General features: G+C 39.8%; 2 protein-coding genes across 3 annotated transcripts; one reads left to right on the top strand and one right to left on the bottom strand.

Moving 5' to 3' along the window:
* Positions 1–427: 427 nt before the first annotated feature.
* On the top strand, positions 428–7,998 carry SYCP3 (synaptonemal complex protein 3). The gene is made up of 8 exons (XM_066549592.1): positions 428–565; positions 1,150–1,225; positions 2,253–2,287; positions 3,991–4,108; positions 5,004–5,103; positions 5,865–5,963; positions 7,128–7,232; positions 7,368–7,998. Exons 1-8 carry the CDS (start codon positions 436–438, stop codon positions 7,419–7,421), a joined length of 717 nt encoding a protein of 238 aa, XP_066405689.1. The 5' UTR covers positions 428–435; the 3' UTR covers positions 7,422–7,998.
* On the bottom strand, positions 6,439–27,658 carry CHPT1 (choline phosphotransferase 1). 2 transcript variants are annotated; one of them, XM_066549589.1, is made up of 9 exons: positions 27,370–27,658; positions 18,936–19,083; positions 17,961–18,102; positions 14,453–14,537; positions 12,768–12,899; positions 12,216–12,374; positions 11,270–11,395; positions 10,664–10,774; positions 6,439–7,447 (listed from the first exon to the last, which is right to left on the bottom strand). In XM_066549589.1, exons 1-9 carry the CDS (start codon positions 27,631–27,633, stop codon positions 7,403–7,405), a joined length of 1,212 nt encoding a protein of 403 aa, XP_066405686.1. In that variant the 5' UTR covers positions 27,634–27,658; the 3' UTR covers positions 6,439–7,402. The 2 variants fall into 2 exon arrangements, with proteins under 2 accessions (XP_066405686.1, XP_066405687.1); XM_066549590.1 differs by lacking the exon at positions 10,664–10,774.
* Positions 27,659–27,869: the final 211 nt, after the last annotated feature.

Below are 27,869 nucleotides of genomic sequence, written 5' to 3' on the forward strand. Positions count from 1 at the left end.
ATTCACAGTGTGGGATGGCTTGATCACATTGTTCTCTGTGGTTTATCATTTCTCTATTTGGGACGGTAGAATATTGGCATAGCTTTTGGGGAATGCAGTACAGGAGATGACAGAATGAGTAATAAACCTTATGGAAGCTGGCAGATATCTTAAGAAAATGGGTACTTTATCTTTTTTTTCCAGCAGAATCAAGTATGTTCCTAATAGCCCTGGCATTTTTTAAACTGTTTTTAAAAGCATCACTGATGGGTAATGGTGTGGAATACCTCAAAACTAAACCAGTTTGACTGCTTGCATATCTTTACAGGTGCAGACTGTTAAAGAGATACCCATAATAGGTGCAGGTAAGCATGAAAACATACTTATTTTCAATTTATTGTGGAGGAGGTTATGTCACAAATACAATATACTGTTTCAGTAGGAAAAGATCTCACCATGGCACCATCAGGAAGAAAGCATGGAGGAAAAGCTGGTAAACCAGCACAGGAAGATCAGACCATACCTACTTTTGACTTTGAGGAGGAAAGAAAAGAACTGAGTGGATCAGAGGAAGATATTAGAGAAGGTGCTTATATGAAATTTTTAGGACATTTGTAAAATGTGGATTTTATCACATTTGTGATTATGAAAAGAAGGGAAGAACTTCTGAGTCAGCCAAGGGCTGAGCACAGTTTACGTGGCTTGTAATGACAAAGACCACCAGGCTCCTACTGTATAATTTTGATTGGTAATTTTCAAAATAATATAAATATCTATTTGTGATTTTTCTTTATAAAGGTGCAGAATTACAGTACCTTTTTTACAGTAAATTCAGATTGGATTCTTATAAATTTTTGTGTTATTTTTAGCTTTCTGATGATTGCTCTATTGTGAGTAATGGTGGAGTAGTGGCCAGAGAAAGTAAAACTATTTAGGACCAGGGCAGAGAAGTCAGAGCACTGCCAGCTCCAGTCTGGCCTTGCAGAGCAATTCACCACCATCTGCCAGCTCCAGACTCAGAGTTACAGGAGCTGCCTGTGTTACTGATGGGAACTGACCATGAGACATGGGCAGAGAAATGGCATTACAGAAAAAATAATTGCACTTTTAATAACTCAAACAACCAACACAAAATTTCTTTTTGTAAATATTTCTATACTCCTCCTTAAGGTGACATACCAGTAATGGACAAGCATGGAAAGAAAAGACCTCTGGTGACTACTCATGTGGCTCCAGATGATGTGGGGTAAGGTTAGATGTTTGGGGGCTTTTTCCAAAACAAGCAGGTCTTAAATAGATACCAACTTCAGTTATTCACTATGCTTACTTTTGCCTTGTTTGGGGTTGGTTTGGGTTTTTTTTAATATTTGATTTAAAAAATCAAGTGACAATACAGTAGTGGTAGGTAAAAAAAAATTATTAAAAGCATTTCAAAAGAGTAATTCTTCAGTTTCTTTGTACTTTCTTTTGAAAATACAGGAAAAATTTATATATTTGTGTGTTCTTAAAATTTGTTTCTTTTAAAAGATTACTTGTTTTATCCTAAATTGTTGATAACTGCCAACATTAAATCCTATTAATTTTTTCTTCTAATTTTAGTTGCTTGAAGATATTACCTATACCTTAAACGATCCACATATTGCATGAAAAACAAATTATTTTACAGATAAATCTTAATTTAATATTCATGGAGAGTGAATAAATATTAATCAAATTTAATATTCATGGATAGTGTAAATGTAATAAAAAAGTACATGCTAAAAGAGTTTTCAAGCAGATTATAACTGTTAGGTTGAAGATACTGTTCTTACTGCATTGTAACACTGCCTTACACACTGGTGTTGCCATCTTAGAGATGGTGCAAAAACAAACCTGAAGTTATTTGCCTTGGGATGTTTTACTGTGCCAGTCATGCTGAGAAGGACTTGTTTTCATTTGGTGTTCCAAATACCATTTTGTTTTCTTTGTCATAGGGAATAATCAATTTTATTTACTGACTCCCCTTACTCAAGGCATGTTAAAGTCCTCTTTATATAATAGTGCTTCTTTACTGGGGAGTAGCTAATAGATTCTAGCATTTCATTAAAAAAAAAAAGGCAAATTATTCTGAAAGAGAAACCTCCTCACAGGAGAAGAAAAGGAGTAAAATTATCTTGTGGCAGTTCTGTTACTGCTTAGAATAATAGGCATGTGAATAAAATTAGTTCTAAGCATATTCAACAGGTCTAAAGTCAGAAAACGGGCCAATAAAAATTTGAAACACTGTTTTGTAGGGGTGAAGTACAGAATATGTTGGAGAGATTTGGAGGTAAGTACATTTACATTCTAATAAATAAAATACAGCTGCAGATTTGGCAGTAATAACTCACCATAAAATAACTTTCAAGACTTATGTAAAATGACTAGTTTCTGTAGCACTTCTCAGCATTTCTGAATAAAGCCAGTTTTCAGGGAAAAAAAAGTTATATCTAAGGAGAGCAAAGGGAATGAAGACGAGGGAATATCTGCATATAAACGAGTCACAGCTTATAAGTGTAGATAATTACAAAGGAAAAGATGCATGAGTGCTTTGGATAATCAATTCCAATTTTAAGATGAAGTTTAAAAGGTAGTAAATATATTTTAGAGAAAAGGGACAATAGCAGTTTGCTGTTGTTCTCACTCAATTTTTTGTTACACTGGCATAGAGGATACTGGGGATGGCAAGACTGGAGTGAGAAATAAGGGAAATGTAAATGTTAATATAAGCAGCAAAAGAGAACAAACAGTTCTAATTCTAGACAAGCAATTTTGGAAGTAGAGTTTCGTTGTGATACAGAATGAGAGACCAGTCTGTACTTAGCACTTCCAAAAATCTAGAGAACAGGGAATCAACAGGTAAGAGAATTTCAGCAGTCAGAAGGTGTCTGAGTTTCTAGAACAGCCAGATAACCAGGGGAAGTAATGCTGGTCATCCAGTGATGAGCAATTTGTGTGTGTCACTCAGCAGGATTTGGTATAGTCATAATCAGATCCTCAGGTGGCTTTACCTAGTTAAATTACCAGCTGAATTCTAGAGAGTGGCAGGATAGAGAAAAAATACTTTTAACATTTGTAAAGAATGAATAATACCCATCACAGAGTAAGCAGACATCAAAAAGCCATGGAAGGAAGGGAAACCATCTTAATGCCAGCATTACACACTCAATAACTGTATAATACTTTCATTGTATGTAATAAAAGAAACCTGTAGAGAGTCATTACTTGCATGTCAAATTTAAGGTGAAAGAGAAGCTTGAGTAACTCCTTAATCCACAAATTAGGACTTTTGACTGTCACAAAATTACGGATTTTGTATTACATATTAGAATGGTATTAGAGATCTGGCAGTTCAGATAAAAGGAGGATTTCAATGCTAAAAAGTTATGATTGTCTGTAATTTAAGACTCAAAAAAGGAAAGAAAGGAAGGAGGGAGAATGAATGGATCAGAGAGAGGATGCTGTCTGCACAAAATAGTGGGTATGGCATTAGTAGAGAGACATTCCTCAGCAAATTAGAGAAGTTTGACAGATGTTTCCTGAAATCTACAGCAAGAAGGAAAATAAATCACTGTATTAATCTTAAGCTGTGACTTGATAAATCTCCAAATATAAATTGAAGTGAAACAAACACAGTAACTTATATTAATAATACTTAAAAAGCACTGTCTCTCTGAAGTATAAAAATAGTTATTCATTCATTCAGTATGTTCACAGGGATAGTAACCACATACTAACCTTAATTTATTTCTGAAATTCAAGAAATTGGCATATGATCCCAAAACAGGTGTTGGTTAGGGCATGTGACAGGCATAAAGAAACAGCATTCACACCAGTGCCACCAGCAGGCTGAGGGACATCACCACACCAGTTCAGATCACACCAGCTTCTTGTTGTTAGAACACACCTCATTTGCTTCTCCAAAGTGTAACTCATCAGCCTTTTTAATGCATGTCCAATATGCCTAATTTCTAAATATTCTTTGGCTTTCAGCTGACATTAACAAGGCTCTCTTAGCTAAGAGGAAACGATTAGAAATGTACACAAAAGCCTCACTCAAAACCAGTAACCAGAAGATTGAACACGTTTGGAAAACGCAGCAGGAGCAAAGGTGACCTTTCCTCTTGGTTTCCAAGCCTGTGGAACTAGATTCCCTTCTGGGTGACAGCATGGATAGCTGGTCTGTCACCTTGCAATAGCAAGTACTGTATCTAATGTTAAACATCTGCTCAGGGCCTCTGCTGCCTTCCATTGTGTCCACTTTGTTAATCTGACAGTAATAATTCAGCACATTCTCTTTTGAACAGACAAATTTAAGATTTGGAACTCTGAGAGCAAGGTACATTAAAGAGTGTGGCTTACTTTAATCTTTATGGAAAGTGACCTTTGATGTTATTATGTATTTTAAAACGATGGGGGGGTCTCCACTTTGGAATTTTCTGTTTCTACCTGAAACAGTAAATAATCTTCACCTTCCTTAACATTCCTCTCACCTCTTAAGGCATATTTAATTACTACATCTGATTCCAGAGATAGAGCAAAGTGAAAAAAGAGACAGTTAAAAACTAAAAGTCAGCAATACTTGTAACTGTCTTGGTGTTGTTCTACATTTATTTGTATTTGAAAATTGTACAGACAAAATTTTAAGAAATGAGCTGATCAGTTTTTCAATGTAAACACCTTGTGTTAAAGCAACTACCTGTAATTGAATTAGAAAAACATGGTAAATCTCTCAAAACCTGACACTGTTAGGAAGAAGAGCTGCTACAATTTCTTTTTAACCAGTATTTTATGGGAATGCTGCCTCTATAGATATATTCCACATCCACTCAGTGTACGTGTGTGTTCAGTTTTTCAAAACATACAGTATTGAAATGGGGTCAGATGTCAGAGTAGCCTGTTTCTTTATCTGTGCCAGCTTTTATTCTATTCCATTGGTATGTTGAACCTTAGCTTTCCTTGTAATTCCCTGTAGCATTTGTCACACTTAGAGTGTCTGTTTATAGGCAGAAGCTCAATCATGAGTTCTCCCAGCAGTTCCTGACTTTATTTCAGCAGTGGGATGTAGATGTGCAAAAGGCAGAGGAGCAGGAAGAAAAACTTGCGGTGAGTTTCCAGCATGGTGTGGGAACTTCACTGTATTTTCCACAAGGAGGGAATATTGTTGTTTCTATACTCAAGAGATGTAAAAACACTTTATGTAGTTTAAATATAAATATGATTGTTCAAGTTTGGGAAGAGAGGTGCATTTATAAACTTTACTTCAAGTTTATAATCACTGTTAAGTGATGCCCTAGGCCAGCATAAGGCTTGAGAAAAGCAAGGACCATTTAAGGAGAAGAAAGACATGTGCTGTTTCTCTCCATCCATAGTCTTTGGGTTCAAGGAACAAAGGAATAAAAGAAAGTAGTTGTTTTTTAGCATACATTCCTTAAAAATATGCCTGTATACAATAAATTAAGAGAATTTGATCACTGAAAGAGGATAGGAGCTATACAATGGAATGTAATCATGTGCTGTTGCTCTGTTTGTACTTCCAACACATTTGCAAGGTTTGCTTTTCCTGAGGTAGCACATACCTAGGGATACCCTAAGAAGCTGTGGGACATAGCAATCCTCATGGGATTCTACAGGGATAATTCAGGTTGCAAGAGACCACAGGAGGTGACTTGGGGCTTAATCCAGTCTTCAGTCTTACTTTCATTAATAAAAGCCAGGATAACTTCTCCAGGCAGAGATCCACATTACAAGGCACAGATTTCCAATAAAGGCAGATTTTCTGATTCTGAAAAATCAAACTCGTGTGCTGTCCAAGCACTCTGCTTAACAACTGATGGAATTATGTTTTTCTTTTGCTCTTGCTTCAGAATATGCTTCGTCAGCAACAAAAGGTTTTTCAACAGGCAAGAATAGTTCAAAGTCAGCGACTGAAGACCATTAAGCAACTCTATGAGCAATTCTTAAAGGTAAATCTTTTTCTTGGAAAGCAGCTGATCCTTATCATATCACTTAAGAAAGCTATATTAATTCAGTGTTTCAAGTTTAACAAAGTAGACTAGACATACTAGACAGCAAACAAAAAAACTGTTTTGAGTACAACCACACAAAAATTTTAATTTTTTAATTAAAGGCATTTCTCACGAGAGAAAACCTTCTGTGCCTTAATAATTTTCATGACCCTTTGCTGGAATCTATCCTGTATTTTCATATCTCTCTTGTCCTCAGGAGTCTAAACTGGACCCAGCATTCCAGGTGTGGCTTCACCAGCTGCCAGTATACAGGGCAGATTCAAGTCCATCAATTTCTGACAAACCTTAATTTCAGAAATTCAAGTAATTTCCTAGCTGGTTTTAAAATTTCAGTTATGACAAGCTTGGTGTTTGGTTTGGGCTTTTTTGAAGCCTGGTAGTTGATAAAAATAAATCTGAAATGGAGCAACTCTTAGTTTAAAAAAATCAGAATTTACTGAGTATATTACAGAAGCATTAATAAATAATAACTGTTCCAAAATGTCAAAAATGTCTTCATCAAAGAGGAAAAACTGAACAGAAGGTCAAGTATCACTTTGATTTTTCTCCTCAAAAAAGATCAAAAGGCAGAAGTCAAACCTCAAATAAGCTTAAATAAATACAAATTAAGGAAAATGCAACTAGACACATACACAGAGGTAAGTGTAATTGTATGTAAAAAAGGGAAGATAACCAGGGAGTTTTATTTGGCTTATTTGGGGAGAAGTGTGCAAAGAAACGCAGTGGGGTTTATACTCCTCGCTTCAAGTCCAGCAAGGTTGTCATGATATTGAACCCCTAGAATTCCTGACAGATGTCTGTTCAATCTCCCCTTGTAGCATTTTTATCTTAATTGAAATGCAGAGAAAGTAGCTGAGCCCTCACAGAGGCTGACTGGAGGGCTCTATCCTCTTCCCAGGGTACATACTGTTTAAATAGGAATGTAGACTGAGTATGAAGTCCTGTATGATTCCTCTGCCAAGCTGTGACAAACTCATCAATTAACTGTGATCACTGTAAAAATTAAATTGTTGTATGAATAATTATATTGGTTTGTTTGGTTGTTTTAAATTAACTACTTGACATTGAGGACTTCTGAATTAATATTATCCTTAACTTCAGAGCATGGAAGAGCTGGAGAAGAGCAATGAAAATCTTCTGGCCGGTGCCCAAAACGAACTTCGCAAGGAAATGGCGATGTTGCAGAAGAAGATTATGATGGACACTGTAAGTATCAGATCTATGAAATTAGTTAAATGCAGAAATAGAACATTCAATTAAAAGTCATTTGACATTCATTTAATTCAAAGGAATCATATTGATACAGCATTTGTTCAGCGTTATCTCCTTTTCTTGTGACAGCAACAGCAGGAGATGGCAACTGTTCGCAAGTCTCTTCAGTCCATGTTATTCTGATGGCTCAGTGGAGGAGCAACTTGTACCTAAGTAACACGATACAAGTACAGGCATTAGAAGGATGTTGAGATTTAAATGTTTCAAGGTTCCTATTAAACTCTTTCCTGGATTGTTCTAATCTTGTCTGTTCATGTTGTAAGAAGATATCTTAGTAAACTTTTATTACTGGGGGACAGTATGGACCCCAAACTGTTCACTGTCTGTTCAGTTGATTTTTAAAAATTTCATATCCACTTCAAATAGCACTGGACTGTTTAAATAGTTTCACTTTTTTTATAGCAAATTGTAACAAGGGGAAGAATTAATGAAACATGCATTACCCAGATTTTACTTAATAACTTGAGGCCTTTAGGTACATTGTGCAAAGCTAACAAGCTGCAGATTGTCACAGTTTCAATTAGCCTGCTGATATATTAGCTGTTATAAAAATTCACAGGGTATGACATAGCTCAGACAGAATTGTTTAATGATGTGTATTATGGTACATTAAAGTAAATTTTGTTAACTCTTTTGTTAGTCTAGACATTGTACTATCTCTGTATTAGTATGAGATTTATAAACTGCTGTAATTTGTCCAGAAAACTAGGGGGTTTTTAGTTAAATTATGAGCTTAACATATCCGCTCATGTAACAATAATTAAACATTATGCATTTTGGGGTCTGCTTTCTGTAGAACCACTGCTAGAAGAAATTGACTTCATTTATTTAGTACAGGCTATTACAAGACTCTGAGATGGAATGTTATTTTTTGCAATTCCAAATGACTAGCAATTTAGGGAGGCCTGAGTTTTAAGGATAAAGCATTTATCTTTCATGTATCTCATTACAGTAAATAAGTATAAACTAAACAATGAGCTTAGTGCACATGCAGTTTGTTTTTACAGAAAGCCATTACACCTGAATATCTACTTTTAAAAATTAGATAGTTGCCAACATATTTAATGCTTTGATTTAATATAACAGTAGATAAAAAGAACCATCCACGCACCCACACACACCAAATGTGATGTTATCACAACAATGTGTTTGAAAACCGTATTTTTCTTCTCAGCCTACAAGCATTTGTTGAGTCAAGTCATTTGATGGTGGTTCTCCAGGACTGGAAGCCAGATTAAGTGATGACTAACTTGCTGTAACTTCAGCTGTTTGGTTATAATGACTATAGAACTTCTTGTTCTGCCCCTGCCAGAATTCAGGACAGGAGCAAACACGAGAGTTACACTGCTACACTGATGCGTGAGGGGATATGGGCCTCTCATGGTAACGAGTAACAATGCTGGTTTGTAATTACTGAGTCTCAGCCCTCTAAGGCCAATGAAAGGAGGCTATGAAATAGGTGACAGGTTCTGCTTCAGATCTTCAATAGGAGCTTATTTGTTAGCATTACCTCCTGCTTCTGGTTTGATTTGTTAGTATGGAGTCATGGTTCTGATTTTCTGAGTGATTTCTGCATTAGTCTCCTGTTATCCACATACCTCTATCATATCCTCAAAACTACTTATACCTGCTATGCCAGGACACAGTTTTGACCATTGTGGAGAACTCACTCATTTCACTCTTAAGATGTTGCCTGTGTCTTTTCATCAGGAGGTAAATTTGCTTACTGTATTCAGCCAAAGTAAAATGGTCATTACCATCTTCTTTTCTATTTGACCACGGTCTAGGTTCAGGCTAAAATCATGTGCAGTTGCTGTGTCATTTCCAGCCTCAAACAGGAGTAGTAGGATTCATTCTGAATTTATATTAGTCACTTTGAGTTGTAGTCCTTTGGCAGTAACTGTTAACAGTTACAGATCCTCAAAATGATCATTATATTCTTCTTAGGCAGGAGGGTGGTGGATGCTATTTTATTTCCTCCAGAGCAGCAGACAATACACCACTTTAAAATCTCCTTGAACACCTCAGGAAGTATTTTTGAACTAATAAGCAGGTAGGAAGCTGCACTGGTAGTATTTTTAAAACAAACCATGGCATTCTTTATTGGACAGACAGAAAGCACTCCATTAACTCAGAAGCTCAGGTACATATCAGCAACTGGAAGGAGTAATGCACACTTATATTCAACAGCTTTTAAAAAAACTATATTCAAGTACTACCTCTTGAAAGGAGCTTATGTATAGGGTTTGTGTGCAAGTAATCAATTTTTCATTCAGCTTTTCTATAATGGCAACAGCGCTCTTGTTAGATATGTTACCCAGTGGGTCTGTTCTTAAAGGAAGAAAGAAGCTGATACTGGGCCTGAGTTCCTGTTTTGGAGAGTTTTACATTATGGTTCAGTTTTGTGCCCTTTTGTTTGGCTAAAGTACAGTGGCAGCTTGGAGACAATAGGATCAATTGTAAGGTAAATGAACACAGGGAAAGAGAGGGAAATACAGAAGGGTGAGCTGCAGGGCTGGAGCCACAGGCATTGGAGTTTATCAGTGAGCTTTGTCCTTCACTTGCATAAGCTTACAGACACAAGTCAGGGTGCCTAAAGTCAGTCTTCTCCTTACACAGCTAGCTGTAGTCTAGAGAAGGATGAAGTACAATGAGACTGACCTTACTGTGACCACAGAACCAGAAACTGGCCTTGAAGGAAAGTGCAAGCTAAAGTTTCATGTGGTAGCAGTAGGTTATGTACTTAGATTCTAGAGAATGCATGAATTCTAAAGGCACTCATAACAGTACTTTGAATCAGAAGAAAATTTTCCTGAGCTGTACCTCCTTTATCTACTGATCCAACAGCTTGTTCCTTGGAAGTACCAGAGGAGAGATTGAGTGATTTTTAGGTCATGGCTGCCTCATTTTACCAGCCTTAATAATGCAGGATTGAATTCATTGGTACATCTGACAACCACTTCAGAGCAGTTCCAACAAAACTTTAGAACCTAATGCTACAAAATTAGGCATGAAATTCCTCTTCGAATTCTGGCTGGTAGCACCTTGCTTTGCATCTACATTCACCAGAAGAGAAGTACAGAATTAAAGTTACCTAACAGGAAATGGCAACATTTTCAAATGTAGTATTTGTGGTCTGAAACACAGGGAAATACATACTGGTTCAAAAGTACAACAGCATCTGCAGAACTTTGTACCTACTAATTCTAACATCTGGTAATGTCTGAAACAGAGTCAACTTTCTAATAAAACTGTTTTCTTCAAAAGCTTTATCTGTCTTCCCAAAAACACAGAGGCTGCTTCATTCCCCTAACTGCTTCTTCTCTTGTCCTTGACCTATTTAATCAGTCATTATGGTTTTGAACCTGCTCAGGAGCTTGATGAGATGAAATTCTGAAGACATGTATATGAAGATGAGCGGCAATCTGTAGGCACACACCACTGGCATATCTCAGCATATCAAACAAGGATATGAACTTCAAAAGAACAAAACAGAACAGGTTAAAAAAAATCCATTTTTTAAAATTGTCCCTACTATAAATATACTATACTTTAATCAGAATTTATCCAAGTGACAAGCATAACATAAATACATCATTGTAACATATAACTACAGGGTGGTCTAGTTTAGAATTAAAAATAAAACCATCACAAAACCACAACATCCTAACAGCACTAAACGCTTACAAGATCTGTTAAAAACCATTTGTCTGCAGTTCACAGAATGACTTTAAAAATCCACATGGACTAAAGCATAATTTCAGGAGAGATTTATAAATTTACTTTCATTTCTCTGTTCCAAGTAAAGCAAGCCAGTCAGCTCCCAAAAACATATTTACTTGGTACCCAGCACTCCCTCTGCAGTGACAGCAGAAATGTGAGCAAGTCAGAAATGGCAGAGCAGAATGACAGGGACAATTCTCAATGAATTCCTTAAAGCATGGTCCAGACAAAGAGTATAAAACACTTACCAATGCTATCCACAGGACAATATATTCATCAATGAAACTGTTGAAGTACTGGTCCAAAAACAGAAGTCCTGGCCCGATAAATGCAGAGTCCTGAAGACAAATTTCACTTTTTGTCATGTGAGCCACCTATGTTTGAAAAAAAAAAAAATTAAAAAGTGCATCCATTCTTGCCCAGCAATGTCCTCTTGGAAGTTACATCTATACCCATGCATATCAGCTATCTGCAGGGGCTACCTCCACTCTCTAGTTTTTCAGCACTGTATTCAAACTGTAAGACTATGCAAGTGTATTACTGAAAACAAATACTATGAATAGTTTTTTTTTAATTTTGGCTTTCCCAAAAGTTAACTAGGAAACAGACCTTTTCTCAGGTGGCAACACTTGTTCTCACTGTTTAGTAAGAAAGTCTGTAGAATACCTATTTTCTAGTGTTCGAAAAATGTCATCCTTGGAGAAAAAATAAAAGCATCTGGCTGGATTACTGATGTTGGTAAATTTGTAGTAAGGCAACTTTTTAAAATCCATTGAGGAGTGTTTTATGTACAGAAAAGACAAAGACTGGAAAGACAGGATAGAGACAGAAAAGTTTCTTTCTTCATTTTAATGATCACAGTAAATTCTTATTTCAGATCATTAAAGGAGAAGCCACAGCACTGTAAGTAAGGCTTAAGAGACCACAGTTAGGATGTTAACAACAGACAGTAAGTGCATTTCTACGAGTAAGTTAAACAAAACTGAAAGTCCTAACCAGTCCATTCAACAGCAAATATGTGTTTTCATCAGTGTCACATATAAACTCTTGGTAGAACCCTGAGTCTAGTTCAGTGTCTTGATCACAATGAATCTGGTAATACAGAAGCACAGCAAAATGGGAAAACTGTTCCCCCGATCCAGTAAGTGTTTAGCCAAGAACCAGATTAGTTTAGGAGGTTTAGGACTGACTTACCACCAACTTCTGTGAGATTTTGGCATTCACAAGCCCAAATGTCAAGACATACAGGCAAGAATGTTTTTCAAACAGCTGAGTTGTAGACTTTTTATAAATTGTAATGGCCAGTGTGATAAGCAGTCCAATGTGCAGGGCTGGTGAAAGAACACTTGTTCCCTAAGATATAAAGGGATGGAAAATTTGTTTTAAACTTCAGTCACATGATAAAGTCCGAGTTTTATACATATTTCAAATCCCATTAAACAAAACCAGAGTTGTCAAAACTTGTCAAAATCCATTAGTATTATGTCACTGCTCTTAGCACCCTTTGCAGTACCCTTTGACCACTAATCAATTTTTTAGGAAAATTCACTGCTGGTTCCCATGACAGAAGAAACCCAGTAACAGGCAGAGAGGAGGTAGATAATGAACTTTGCTTTAGCCATCTAACACTCACATGCCTGTCTGCTTAAAAGCTTAAACAAATAAAACCCTTCAGGATCATCTGAAACATAATAAATTATGGGCATAAATTATTTAAACTTCAATTGAATTTTTAGAGCAACTTACTGCTATTGTAGATCCATTCTTTCCAACCCCTCCACCAAAGATGACTCGGAAGTAATTGAAAAAAGAAAGTGCTGTTCCACATAGGATGCCAATAACTGCAAAGAACTTCAGTTCAAAGCCCAGCAAAGGGACCTTAGCAGAACACAAAAGAAACAAAACCAAAACAAAAAAAGAACAAACAAACCACAACAAAACAAGAGAAAGATATTAAAACTTAAGCACACAACACCTTTTTTAAGAAGTGATTAAAGCAGCCATTCTTACCTACTAAACAAATGTTTTATTTGAACCCTCACTTTCCTGGGAACAAGCTCAGAACAACAGTGTTTAAAAATTGCTTCCTTACTAAGAAAACAAGAACTATCTTTTGTGATGCTTAAACTCCACTACTGAGTACTTAAGTTCTGTTCTTGAAATTCAGTTAGATCTTAGTCTGCTCCTCCTTAATATGTTCTTCAAATATTTTCACCACACAAGCAAAAACATGACAGACTACTGCCATCAATCACCATGATATGGGAGCAGGAAGAGGGGTAGAGTTCCTTCTATTCCACTGGATAAAACAACACTGATCCACAGGAAAAACAAACACCATCTGCCTGCTGTGTGTTTTGTCATATTATTTGTATGCTGTATCTTTGCATATCACGGGACTATCATGAAAAGTCTCCAGATACAAATTTTAATTAAACAGTTACCTTCTGGAATCAATTGCAGTGTCAAGGAAACTTCCAAAGGCAGCAGAGGATTTTAAAAAGAAGTAATAAATGCAACTGTTTACTACATTTTTTGAATATATAGTTTTTTGTGATACAGCATAACTACAACAGATTCTAATAGTGAGGAAAAAATTAATCATAATTTAAGTTTAATGCACCTACTTTGTTTTCCAACATGAAGACAGGCTTTTTGAAAATAGAATAGGCTGGGAAAAGGAAACAAAGTTTAGCTAAACATTCCTCCATTGCTGAGTAAACTTGAACTAGTTTTCATTTCTACTGGTTATCAATAGTATGGAAAAGTAAGCCTCAGCTCTTTGCACTATAACCAATCAGAACTATAAATTTCTGAGTAAAAGCCCTAGAAAGCTGAAGATCTTTTGATACTGTCCACTAAAGTGCATCTTTAAAGATCAGAATAAAAGCCACAGATATGGAAATGTTTTGGGACAGAAAACAATGTTTTAAATACAAATATTTACATTTACACAGCTGTGACATAATTCTTAAAAATCAGTACAAATATGGATAACTTAACCAAAACCCCCTGGCTTCATCCCACAGTTTCATTAAATTAAAGCATTTAATCCTTAAATTTTAAGATAAATTGTTTAACTGAAATGTATGCCTTACAATAAAATATACAAAATATATGAAACCAGAAAAAAAACCTATTTGCTAAAGCTTAACTATGTGTGGAGTACTAGTTCCAGATCAGAAGTTTATATATGGCAGATGGGGTCTTTTTTCCTCTGTGTAGCTAGAAATCTGTGCACAGGGAGTCACACCAATAGATCTAAGTTAACTATGGCATTAAAATAAACTACACTTACACAATAAGCTAAAACAACATTACACAACTGGCAGGTGTTGATAGTACTTGCACAGAGCAGCTTCAAATATCACAGGAACTGTGGGCACTTGACAAGATACTCAACAGGAACTCTGAGCACTTAACACACTCACCTTATAGTCCCATAATCCTGTTCCTCCATAGGCAGTTATCAAGAGCAGCATTGTTATGGTGATCTGAACTTCAGTTACATCAATTCTGTGAAAGGAGACAAAAAAGAGATTTAGTTCAAGGACTTTTTGCTGTAAGTGTGAAGTGTGTGTGGAGGGAGGGGGGAATAAAACCTCCAGTAACTGTACTTGGAATGATATAAATATATATAGAATATTACTTTCCTTGACTGAGAAAGCCACTCTATATGGAGGCACACATCTCTGGCTAAGATTTAAAATGAAAGCTATACTCCTTTTCTGGAGCAAGCTACATGTAATTTTGAAAGGGGGACACTTTAATGAATACACTGTTAACTATTTGAGAATTCTCTACAAATTTACAGACTTGTTGATGTGTAAATGTCAAATCAAGGTTTAAGGTAAACTCATAGTAAATGCAATCAAACATTTCCATTAAAAGCACAGCATATAAAAGCAGACACTATAACGACCAGGCTGGGAAAGAAGGGATTTCTTTAAGCTTCATATAATGAAAACTTGACAGATACGGCCTGCAAAACAAGGGAGGACTGAGTCAGTGGATAGGTAAGCATTTGCCATATTTCTGAGAACACATAATTGCTATCTTGCTTTCCTCCATAAAAGCTGTTTTAGGAAAGGTGGCCTTGTATGCCCTGTGAAGTCCAGACTCCATGTTTCACCTTTTTTTTGTTCTCTGACAAGACAGACATATAAACTCTTTATTTTTGTATTTAATTGATGAAGGCTCATATGAAGCCAAGGCTCAAGAATAAAAAAAAAACAAAAAACAAAACCAGTACTTTTTAAACTTTAACATAATTAAAATAATGACCAAAAAAAGGTGCATATCAAAGGTACCTTTTATGGTACCAAAGTTTTGAGACAGGTATCTTATCTTCATACTAAAGTTACCAGCAAACACTGATAATGAATGTTTAAGATTTCTTTTAGCAGTTGGAATAAATTTACTGGTTTAAGGTATTATGGCCAATGTGTATTGCTACTTACTTAGCACATGACCTATCTGCACAGGAAGCAGTGGGTTTTTAGAAGAAGATAGCAATCATCTTTTAGGTAATGGAAAACATTTATCTGAACTTGATAATCTCAGTTAAAACTCTCTTCTTTCACCAGAAAGATGGTGATAAAATATGCTAAATTTAATCACAGTCTTGTGACTCTTAGAGGGTCCAGAGTTTAAACTGCAGTTAGATGATAAGCTGAGGTGCTCATTGCCTCCTAAAGCCAAGATCATGGGGAGTCCTCTTCTTCCTAAGATGTTGTATTCCCTCAGTTTTATTTGCTGCAGTGCTCACTGGACTGTAAGGTGAACCAGTCCAGCCTGCCAGTCCAGTGTAGGCTTTTCACCTTCTGCCCATTTAATGAAGTGGCTTGAGGTCCAGTGACACAGTGTCACAGGACAGTGGGGCTGGGAGTGAGCTCTTCCTTCTCTGCCAGGGATGAAGTGTTACATCCACCCTGCCACTGCTGAGCTTGCTGCTTACCTAATGCAAAAGCACCCATGTGCAAGTGTTCAGACGTTGCACTCTGTACTATTAACACCAGGATTTCTAATCTGCATTGCCTTTGTTGCTGCTGGTGAGGGGAGGAGGCTCAAACTTGAAGTTGTGCCAAAATGTAATACTTAATTTCACAGTGGCTCAGACTGTGGGTGGCAACAGAACCCAAATCAGAGCCCAAAGACATTACTCAGACACCTGACAGTGTCACATTATTCAGCTCTCTGATCCTTCTTGGCCATCAGCACTAGGAATCCCATTTATGATTTATTTCTAAAATTTAGTGCTTCTAAGTGAGAAATAGCATCAGTGAAAACTTCCATCCATCTTATTATGTACCAGCATATTTAGAGCACTATACTATGCCTTCTTCACACCTCTGTGTTTAAGAGAAGCAAAATTGAGAGCCTTGAAAAAAAAAGTGACCTGTTTTCACTGGACAGAAATAAGTTATCTCATGGAAAAGTTGTGTCTGTTTAACTTTGAACAGTAACAATGGAACACCACGCCATTCTGAGCTGTTTGTATACTATCATTATGTTAAAGTAGAAGTCATCAAGTTTTTAACAAAATCTTTATGTGGTAAAGACTTCACTGCCTTCCCCATGTGGGGAAATAATTCTCATGCTTTTTGCAAGAATAAAAGGTACGGAAAAGCAGTCATGTCTGCAAAAGGCCAGAGCTCATGGCCTAGTCCACCTCCCTTCAGAGCAGCCGACTGTCAGAGACAGAAAGTATCCTATTTCAGCCATCACTGTGAAGCACCTATTTTTGTTTACAGCACAAGATGTCCTTTAAAAACAATAGGATGTGTTGGTAGGCAGAAGAATTACAGTGGTAAATGTAATAATGTGGTAAAATGCATTACCAGCAAATCAAAGAGAGCTCTTACCAATATGACAGAGACAGCTGCATTTGATGCAATGTGCAGGGACAGCTGGTCACCAGCCTGTGTGCCTGCTGATTTGCTAAGGCACTTCTTGCAGAGCTAAGCCAGACTATGTACAGGTGATTTAGCAAGTGACTGGCATTAGCAGGACAGCCTTCATGTATCCCTTATTTTCAGTTCTGCTGCCACAGAAGTCTCAGACTTTTCCTTTTTTCAGAAGTAATTAACTAAAGCGAAGCTCACTCCTTAAAACCAAAAAAGGCCATGTACTACCCCAAGAATAGGAGGGTGCAGCAATCCCTGCATTATTAGCAGTTAAACTGAAATTATTGTCTTCTACATTCATGTCATGACTTCTTCTCCTATGCAGCAGTGAAACAGATAAAATTTCTATCAAGTCATGAACAGCATCACACAAGTCTCCAGAACTGACCAAACACAAAATCTAAAGGATATTAAAGGATATCAAAGCCAGTGTGAGCCAGATTTTACAAAGGCCCTCACATAAACGTAGGGTAATTAATTCTTCAAGCATTGCCACAGATCTGTGGAACTCCTTGAGGATGCTATGGGTGCAGAGAGTTCATTCCAAGGAAGACTGAAAATGCCTATGAAAGGGAAACCCATTAGCAGGAGAATTTCTCTAAAATGCATGTAGTTTTGAGTGCCCAGGGGCTGAAACTGTTCTACTCTGGAAGATTACAAAGGGAGGTACCCAGATGCTTGCTCTGTCCCTACTCCTACACAGGGCACTTGTCTGCAATGTAAACAAGACCTCTGGCCTCAGCCTGCACAGTGCTTGTATGGGTTCTGACAACAAATCTGCAGAAAAAAGAGCCAAATGCATGCAAACAAAGCATACAGAGCTAAAATCAGCTGCTAGAAGAACAGCAGTGTTCAGTAGTATGCAGAGTTTCAAGTTCTTGTTAGGTAAAACACAAGTCTGCTGGATTGGAAGGGAGATGAGAAAGAAGGTAAGAAAAAGAGAAAGCAGGGAATAAACTAGGAAGAAACTGAAATCGAGAAGCTAGCAGTCTCAGACATAAAGCCACATGTAGTTCTAATGATACCTACTTACTTTCCAAACCTTAGTATGCCTGATACGTATGTCTGCCAGTGAGCAGAATAGAACATGAACAGTCCCACAAAACAACAGAAAAACAACCAGTCAGGATTCGATCCTAGTCGGATTGCTATGCAGGATCCAAGGACAACAAATACTGAAAAGCAGAAATGAGTATGTTAGTCATATATCCTCTTTGCTTGAAGTTAAGAGAAATTAATTAAATAAATAAATAAAAACACAGGACATTTTACATCACTCTAACAAAGTAATGCTATGACTGATACTTCCCTGAGCAGCTGACCCTCAGGGGCAGTCCTTTTCTGCCAAGGCAGGGCCCTGCCCTCTAGCCTACAGTGGCTGCTCTCCCTCCTCCTGGCCTTGTCATCTCGTGTTTTTTGCAACACCAACAACTTCAGCTGAAGGGCCAAGCTCAGGGAGACTGGCAGCTGCACTTCTCTGGGAAGTGACACATAAAGAAGGTACCAATTCCCACGGCAACTGTCTCAGCCATTGAGCTTTATGAAACTACAGGCATTGGCACCAACACCAGCTCAGTTATGGAAAGTGAAACTCAGCAAGGCTTACTTTTTGAGCACTCCCAACTTTTTTCAAACTATTTCTTCTAAGGAATATAAATTATTCTTCTTGTAAGTGCCAGGCTTAGTGCAGTGGATGCCCTATTACCAAACCGGTATTTTGGCACCTTACTCCTAAAGGGGAGTATATGAAGATGCAGTTAAGTAAGAGCAGAATGCATCTTACCCAATATCAGCCAAAGGAACTTCTAAAATACCTCCTGTTACTGGCCAGGGATGCAAAGGTCAGGAGATAGAGAAGTTATACTAAAAAACCCTGTTCTGAGCAGGAGTTTGGACTAGATGATCTCCAGAGGTCCTTTTCAATTTGAACAATTCTGTGATTAATCAGCTGCTCCTGAAAACAGGCAACTTTTATAAACTAGGATGTGTGACAGTAAATGAAGGCTACCTGTGGAAATAGAGTCGCAACCATGATCAAAGAGCTCTCCCAGGGGAGAACTACTATTTGTTCTTCTGGCTTGCTTCCCATCAATGGCATCCAGAGACTGGTAGATAAAAAGTCCTAGTGCACCCAGGATGTATGCCCAAAAAGGTGCCTGAAAGAGATTCACATAAAAGGTCACCAGGTAGTTCCCAATTTCTTAGGTGATAATCTGTTTCATTAAAGGTAAAATAATGTTCACAAAACTGTATTATATTGTGCTATTTGTTACTTAATGGACAAACCAAACACCTTGCACCAATATCTACATGGATTGTAGTAACTACTGTAATGAATTACCTCAGATACACCAGTGGAACACAAGTCCTTCTATTTATTTAAACAAAAACAAACCCAGAACTTTGGCCCCTCTTCTGCATCAACTGACCTTATTTTCTACCTTAAACTCAGAGTATTTCTGTGATTAGTTGCATTCTTTGTGTTGAAAAATGTTACAAAAAACATCTTTAAAAAAGCAAGTAGTAGCAATGCACTTACTAAAGCTTTCAGCAATTTGTGTCACAGACACATAGATGATTTGCTCATATTTACAACATATAGATGCAAAAAACTCGGTGGGTTTTTACTATATAAAGACTTCAGCCTTTAAGGAAAGATAATTTTTCCAACACACAAAAATCGACTACCAAGGCACTTTGGACAGGACTTAAAAAAATTAAGTAATTCACTAAATATGAAGGAGAAAGTATCTACTTAATATACATCATCATTTTCAAACCAAGCTGTTACATTAACACCACTCTTAGGTTCAAAGAACTGTTCTGCAGTCATTCCTTTGAAAAGCACTGTTTTCATATGCACAGTCAGTCTGGCTTCATCTAGGAACTAGGTTTTGTTTAAAATTATTTTAAACACCCTTGGAATGAAGCACAGGCAACATTTGTACTTCATGTAGTTTCCAGTACTTCCCTTAGCATTCAGGAGTACTGTTCACGAAAACAAGGTCAGATGAAAAGGCTGGAAATGCAACTTGCAGGTGAAACAAGCAAACACCCACAGGCAGTCACAGAGCTGAATCCTTTCCCACTCCCTGCTTAGGGACAGCTGCTGTGCTGCTACACCTCTGCAACTCCTCTCCTGCAGCACAAATTGGCTAACATTTGTCCATGTATTTCCTAAGACCAGTAAAGGCTATTAAGCAGATTAGACACCAGCTCAGATCTCAGTGTGCTGAGATTTGTCCACACCAACTAAACCCAGTGTCACTGCTGAGGAAGAAGGGAAAATGGCAGCAGTAAGAAGGCAGATGAGGTGCAGCTGCTCCTCTAGACATTCTGATGTCTCATCATCATTATACTCATCGTCTTCAGCTAGAAAAAAAAGTTATGCCTCCAGGTAGACTGGTCACAAAACACACTAAGCAGCCACATGCTTAAGGAAAGTCCAGTTCTGAATAGCATTTTTGCTGTTATTTAAGAATTCCTCATATATTTCAGGCTGGCTGATACACTGTTATCAAAGTCAATTGGTTGGCTGCTTCACCCAGCTTTGAAGGAAATGACAGCCAAAGCATCAGGAACTCACTTTAGGTGCAAGCTCTGGATTTGTATGCAAATGAAAATCAAGAAAACTTAAAATATTCTTCAAAACTGGCAAGGCTGTCTCCTCCTTTAGTCCAAGGAAACCAAGAAAAATTGTTATCAGAGATCATGTAGGAAGCCTTAAGCAAGTGAAAGAGGATGAGGAAATATTATTCCAATAATATACAGGTATTTGATAACTCCTGCAAAGATCGCACTGTAGAAACCCAGGTCAAGTGAGGACAGCAATACAAGTTTGATGCTTAGTGATGGAATTAGTTGAGTTTCTTAGGTTTATTCTCCCTTCTAGTTTAATTAAAAAAGGAATCTTGTCTTGGGGGATGTGGTTAAACGAAGGAGGAAAGTTTTAGCCACCTTTTGAAAAAGTTTCACTCCTCTAATGAAAGGGAAAGGATAGAGCCTGTGGAGATCAGGAGGTGCCTGTAGCTACCCCAGGACTGAGGATCACCAAAAGCCCCAGAGAGGCACAGAGAACTCAAGGGTCTCTCACGGCACGAGCTCATTTGGTCTCACACTGTGCAGGGGTCTGCAGCTACCTCCACTTGCTCTGCATCCTTCAAAAACAGAGGGCTGTCAGTCATTGCTCAGGTACTTCAGAACATAAAAGCACAGTTAGGATTTTGCTGAAGCTGAGATAATTTTAGCTGTGATATAATCCACATACTAAAGTTACCACAGTGCATACACTGGCTTTCAGAATAACTTTTTTACATGGAGAATACCAGAGAATCTCAAACACACCAGCTCCAGACCAATGAGCAGAAAGGCCATGAGAAATCACTGGTTGCACTGCTGTCTTTTAAAGGAGTGTTTGAAAGACACAGCCAATTTTATCAGCAATATTTCTGTGAAGTGCCACAAAGGTCATCTGCAGTGTGAGGTGTCCTTATTGTGTCAAACTTCCATTAATTATGAAAAGATAGCTTAAGATCTACCTTTAGCTTCTAGCAAAGCAAGCATAACACAATATATACAAAAAAAAATACATCAGCTTTAACTCAAACTTCTCCTATTAGGGCTTTTTGACAAAACAGTAGCTTTTTTCCCAGTTGCAAGTTATAGTACAGCTATGGTCATTCAGACTGATCCAAGTCTGTTTGCATTAGCTCCTTCTGGGACAAGTCAAAGCAAGAGTCCCTCAGCACTTTGTCTGCCCCTTGCTGATCTGGACAGAGGGTGAGCATTTTCATCTGTTTCCCAGTGAGGATCATCTGTATCCATCAGCACCTGCAGCAGACGTATCAGGATCCCCCATAGTTAGAAAGAAAGGAAAAAGAATTCTTACTTATGCTAGTAAGAATAGCATATGTCAGAGACCTTAGAAACACCATCTGGAGCACTTCATCCCCAGGCTGAGAGTTCAAATCTAAACCAGAGTGGTAAGAACCAAAATTTACTTGTGATCAACTATCATTTAGCAGCTCTAATGTTTTAATTGGTAAAACACAGTTTTCCAGATCACCAAAGGGTCCTAATAACCATGGATTTTGTCTGCTTTCCACCCGCCCAATACAGCTCATGCTGCTGTGTCCTTTGCCTTCTCACGTGCCTGGCTGTCCATTCAGGGATGTCCCCTGATGGCTTCCCACACTGGACCCAAGTAGTTTTCAAATTAGAGAAGTGGGAATGAGAATGCTGACATGGCTAAGCAGAACAGTCAGGAGGCTCCCAATAATCATCAGCTTTTCACTGATGAGGTGTTTATTATCTCTGCACAGTTATATCCTGCCCAAGCAAATGCATTATTTGGCCAGACCTAGGTGCCACTCTCACAGAACTAGAAGAGAACAGAAGCCTGAGGGGGAGGAGGCAGGGAGGGAGAGAGGGATGCTCAAAGGGGACTCTGAAGATACTACAAGCCCAGAATCCTGTCACACACAGATACCATACAGCGGAATTGGTCATCTGCTAACCCAGAGCATGTCAAAACAAAGCCATCTACATGAAGCGTTTGATAGATATGTGTGACATGCCTCTCTTCCAGGAAAAAATGGGGGTAGAACAGCAGGCATTCTTCTACTCCCATGATTCCACCCCACAAAAGAGCATGGACATCTGCAAAAGACTACATGTGTCAGGGAAACCTCTTAGAAATACTTTCAAGCACAGCTCTCAAATCCAGAGAATTCACAGGCCAAGCTTCTGCAGTATTTAAAGATTCAGTTCCTTAATTACTCATCACATTTAGCCATAATCTCACTTCCTCAATCCATGCCTAATAGTGTTGCCCTAGTTTACATGGCACCTCTCTGGACCAGAGCCAGAACAGAGGGAGACATTCTGACTGGACTTCCCCCTCCTCTACCCCCTAAACATGGATCATTTCCCACGCTTCTGTTCAGCACAAACCACTGTGCAATTGTACTGACAACAAGAAAAGGGAAAGGGCTGTTCAAACCTGAGCTACAGCAGGGAAGGCAGCATGGATGAAAAAAATAATAATCAAATAATTATTGTTCCAGTGCATTTCATGCATACCAAGGACTCTCTGGATTCCTTTAGCATCCTTGTCTCTCTAACAAGCCCTGTCTGAAAGAGCTCTCATCCTTCTGTGTCAGGATTCCTGACCTTCTTACTCATGCCAAATAACCTCCTTCTCCCATTCACCACTGAGCTGTTCCCCTCTTGTGGGTTTTGGCTGAATTTCCCACTCTGCTCAGTACTTCACATTTATTTTCCAAGTCAGGTAATGCTTTTTCCTTCAGGCTCTGCCCACACCCCCCCCCCCCCCCCCCCCCACATGCCCTGCTCATACCAGCTGCTCCAGTTTAACTTCTTTTCTACTTCTCTACTCTCTCTCCCACAAAGCTCAGCTGTGTCCCTGCTGTTTACATAATATCATACCTGTCAATATCTTCCTCTCATCCTGCCCTCTGGCAGGCCTCTTTCATTTTACAGGTGGTTCAGTTGTTTGTTTGGGTTTGCTATTGGTTTTTTTTGAAGTTTTTTTAAAAGAGAGAGAGAGGCAGAGACAGCATCTCACCAATGTCCCTCTCCCTCCAAACAGCTGATAGTAGAGCCAGGTAAAGGCATTCAGACCCTTCCTTGCTCTTTGGTCTCCCTAGATATATGGCTTTCTAAACAGCACATTTCAGCAAGGTATGACACCCTTTTATAAACTCACTAGACCATTATTGAACAATCTTACTGAGCTAGCCACCACAAGCCTCCCTTCCTTCCCTTAGCTCCCTGCAGGAGAACCCTTGGGCCCCTGCCCCCTTTTCCTATCGCTGCCCAAAAAGCAAATCCATAATCCATCCTTTTCTCTCCCTGTCTTCCTCTGTTCCCAGTTCTTTGCTTAGATCATGCTCTAAGTGCTACAAGATTAATTTTCAAATAGTTAGAATTCAATACAATCTAATAATTAGTTAGCATGCACTTCTGTCTGAAATTCTAGCATCTCAAACCATTCTACAATTACATGACTTTATAAAAGAGGGCAGATTTAGACTAAATAGAAGAAAGATTTTTTTTTTATGATGAGGATCATGAAACACTGGCACAGGTTGCCCAGAGAGGTGCTGGATGCCCAATCCCTGGAAACATTCAAGGTCAGAATGGACAGGACTCTGAGCAACCCAATCTAGCTGAAGATGTCCCTGCTAATGGCACAGAGGCTGGACAGGATGGCCTTTAAAGGCCTCTTCCACCCAGCTATTCTTTGATTTTAGAGAGACCTGTGGCTGATCTTGAAGGATTACCAAAGCTAGACCCCTCCATGAGCAACCATAAAAACAGAGGATCAAAGTTTCCTTTCTCCTTTTTAAGAATGATGTTTAGTCAGTTTTCTTCCTGGTTTTCCCCAGAAAGGGGAAGGATATGGAAGATTCCCCTGCAAAGCCTTATGAATTGACTAGCTGCTTCAGAGTGGTCTGCTGGCAGTAGAGCAAAACAATTCACTGTCTTATGGTGGGGATGAAATAGAAATCCTCACCTAAAAAGTGCTCCTTTCACACTCTAATGCACCAGATACACATTGCTCTTACTTAATGTCAGCAGGAGTTTTCATTCCTAAATATTTCCTAATGAGTGTCAAAAAAAAAAAAAAAAAAAGAAAGAAAAGAAAAAAATGGAACACAACCCAGGCTGCAGACACAGTGAAAACAACATTTCAGCCTGAGGGGTGCAACCTGCTAATGGCTTAGCTGTAAATAAGAAAGCTTGGGTCAAAACAGGCACTTAGAGAAGACAGTGATACAAAAATCATGTTCCTGCTAGGCAAGGAAACATTACTGAAGCAGACAATATTTAATAATTCCAAAACATACTGTGCCAGTCAGTAACAAACTGGTGTTTAGTAGCTGCTGGTACTGATGAAGATAAAAAGGATAGTGTATAGGGAAATAAGGGCTCCATGTTAGGAGAACAAGAGAGCATTTTGTGGTTTGAGACATTAATTTCATTGGGGAAGGGAAATCATGGAAATCACTGCAAAGGCAAAATGGAAGCAGAAAGTACAAACAGGTTCAGAACAACTAATTCAGAAGGCAAAATCATGAGGTGGAAAGTGTCTCTGGGGAAACAGATCTGTCAGTTGCTTTCTAGTAAGTAACTCAAACAGAATCCCTTGCAAAGAAACTGCTAAACCACAGTCTTCTGGCAGCTGGAAAGGTATATGTATACTGGAGAAAGATCTCCTTTCTAAGCATCTGCTAGCAGCTGCTCTCTGAGGGATTTCAACTACCAGTCTTACTTGCTTTGGATGGTACAAACATCAAGACTTTTGTGTTTTCAATAAAGGCTTAACCAAAATGGCCCACTTAAGATTGGCTAGGGAATGAAAAACAATCACATAAACCAACTCAAAAGAAACCCCCAACACCAAACCCCAAAAGTGCTTGTTACTTTATCCAAGTCTTCTATTTAGTGCTCCTACCTGTGAGACTATAACAATGTTATAAACAACGGATGTTTGTCCATCAGGTGATCAAGACATGTTCATGATGGAAAGAGGTGCTGTTGAAGTGCACTATTAGTTCAGTCTGTGATTTCAACCATCTTTAATGTAATTGTCAGCTCCACCTGTCACTTCCAGCCTACACATCCCAGTCAAAACTCCAAAGGAGGTATTACAACAGTGCATGCAGCACCTGCCAGTGCTGCAACAGATTTAGCTTTTTCAAAAAGCCATCCAGAAACATGATCTCAACTTAGGCAGAAGACAAGCTGAGTCATTAAACAAGCTGGAGGGAGAATGATGCTTCTAAGTGATGCAGCAAGAGAAAATCAGGGCTGTTTCTCACAGGGCAGAGGCAACAAACAAAACAACAGGATAAGGCTGGATCCACACTGCATGTTTATAAAGGATATACTGATATCTGAACACGAATGTATAGTCCAAACTATAGCTTCTTATAAAATCCAGCTAGGAACAGAAAAGTTCCTAAAACCCAACCTAAGTTTTCCTGGAAGGAATAGTTCCCTGGATATCTGCAACACAACTTTTTTCTTTTTGTACAAGAGTCCTCAAAGAAAAAATAACTTAAGTAAAATTTACTTTCTGCTTTTAGTTTTGAACAGCAAAGAGAAAAAGCTAAAATGAGCATTCAGACACATAGCTGGCACAACTGATATTTTCATCACAAAACTAAGCTAAAGGTAGCAGTACACAAGCATTTTAATTCTGAAAGTGGGACTAGAAGACCATCTGTAGTTTCCAACCATTCACTGTCATCTCTGTCTTCTCTTTTACTGCCTGAGTGCCTCTGCCTGGTGATGTGTATCAGGGGAGTGATAAGGGTGAGACCAAACCAAAGCTAATTTTGATCTGGATCAGTTTCCTGATATGTCTGCCACAAATACCCTTGGTTACACAAAGGGCACAGCAACTAGAGAAAAAGAAATGTTCTTCTGACAGGAACATTCACCATGGTAAAGCTATGGTATTTAAAAAGTTGGTTTCCCAACCAACTGCCAACCTCTGCTGTTAGAATTTAAGCCCATCAGAACACAAGAAAAACAACGGCCACTTTTCAATGTATTTTACCCGCATAAAGCAATTTCCCCCTGCTATCTTCTACTCTAACTACCACAAAGACTCTGCAACGGGAAACTTGCAACAGGCTGGGAAGCTCTGATGGAGCTCCTGAAATTGACTGAGAAACTGTAGGCACGGCAGGTCAAATGAGAGTAGCACCAGCCCACGTTAACAAGCCTGTTTTCCCTCCAGAAGTCAAGGCAATTAAATGTTTCCCACACAAGGAGGGATACATTTGAGCAGCTGTCAGCAAACTCATCTGCTCCCCAGCCCAGCCGCAGCTCTGATGCCCAAGCGTCTCGTGGTCCAGCCCTGCCCTGCTCCTGGGCACATCCCGCACCTCTATCATCACCTGCTGCTGTTTGTACGTCCACGGCCCCTGTGTGACAAGGGGGGAACATTCCCTTCCCAGCCATGGAATGCAAGATGGGCTGTGTGGGAGGCGGGGGTCCCCGCCCCAGGCGAGCCTGGCCATGCCCTCCGCCCCACAGCGCGCAGTGCAGGCCAAGCGCCCGCCGCACCAAAGCCGCGGCCCCACGGGGCCCTCTGGGCGGTGACCCTCGTCCTTACACGAGATCCCTACAGCGTTCTGGCATTCCAACCTCAACACGCATCTCCAGCTGGACCCCTGCTGCCCCACAGGGTGAGCCTCGCGTCTCCTGATTGCTCAGGAGAGCCCCGCAGCCCTGCCTTAACCCTCGCTGCCGAGGGACGGGACACGCGTGTCGCTGCGGTGGAGCCCGAAGTGCCAAGGCACCGCAGCCGCGGCGGGCACGGCTCCCCGGCTCCGGGCACCGTCGGGAGGCACCAGCCCGGCCGAGCCGCGGCCCCCGCGCCCGGCTGCAGCCACGTCGGGCGGTACCTGCTCGGTGGCGCTGGGGCAGCAGGCGATGAGCGGCAGCGCCGTCAGGCAGTTCAGCAGGAGGCCGCCCAAGGTGATGGCGTTGGGCGCCAGCCCCCGCGGGACCTGCTCCACCAGCCAGCCCCAGTAGGGCTGCAGCCACGGCTCCAGCAGCGAGCGCCCGGCCGCGCTGTAGCGGTGCTGCTCCAGGCGCTTCAGCTGCGCCGGGCTGAGGGGCGCGGGCAGCGCCCAGGACACGGCCATGCCCACGCCACCGGGACGCATGGCACCGGGGTCAAGGAGCCGCCGCCGCCGCTCGGGGCGGGGCTGAGCCGAGCCGGGGGCAGCGGCGGAAGAGGCCGACGCCCAACAGCGCCTTGGCCGGAGGGGAACGGCCGCCCCCGCCTCGGCCAACGCGCGGCGAACGCCCTCACCCCCGGCTCGGCTTTGGCTCCTTGGCCCCGAATGCCCTGCGCTCTCACGGCCCCAGCCCCGGAGCGGGCACGGCTCCGCCGGCCCCG

Source organism: Molothrus aeneus, chromosome 5 (genome assembly GCF_037042795.1).
Source record: "Molothrus aeneus isolate 106 chromosome 5, BPBGC_Maene_1.0, whole genome shotgun sequence".
NCBI lineage: Eukaryota > Metazoa > Chordata > Aves > Passeriformes > Icteridae > Molothrus > Molothrus aeneus.

What these genes read in the sequence shown, in the direction of transcription:
- SYCP3 (XM_066549592.1), top strand. Translation starts at nt 436, where the DNA reads ATGGCACCATCAGGAAGAAAGCATGGAGGAAAAGCTGGTAAACCAGCA. An exon ending in AAAACGCAGCAGGAGCAAAG is followed by an intron (nt 4,109 to 5,003) that starts GTGACCTTTCCT and finishes GTCTGTTTATAG; the next exon opens with GCAGAAGCTCAATCATGAGT. An exon ending in AGCAGGAAGAAAAACTTGCG is followed by an intron (nt 5,104 to 5,864) that starts GTGAGTTTCCAG and finishes CTCTTGCTTCAG; the next exon opens with AATATGCTTCGTCAGCAACA.
- CHPT1 (XM_066549589.1), bottom strand. Translation starts at nt 27,633, where the DNA reads ATGCGTCCCGGTGGCGTGGGCATGGCCGTGTCCTGGGCGCTGCCCGCG. An exon ending in GCCCCAGCGCCACCGAGCAG is followed by an intron (nt 19,084 to 27,369) that starts GTACCGCCCGAC and finishes AATCTCTTTCAG; the next exon opens with GCACCTTTTTGGGCATACAT. An exon ending in CAGGATTATGGGACTATAAG is followed by an intron (nt 12,900 to 14,452) that starts GTGAGTGTGTTA and finishes TGTTCTGCTAAG; the next exon opens with GTCCCTTTGCTGGGCTTTGA.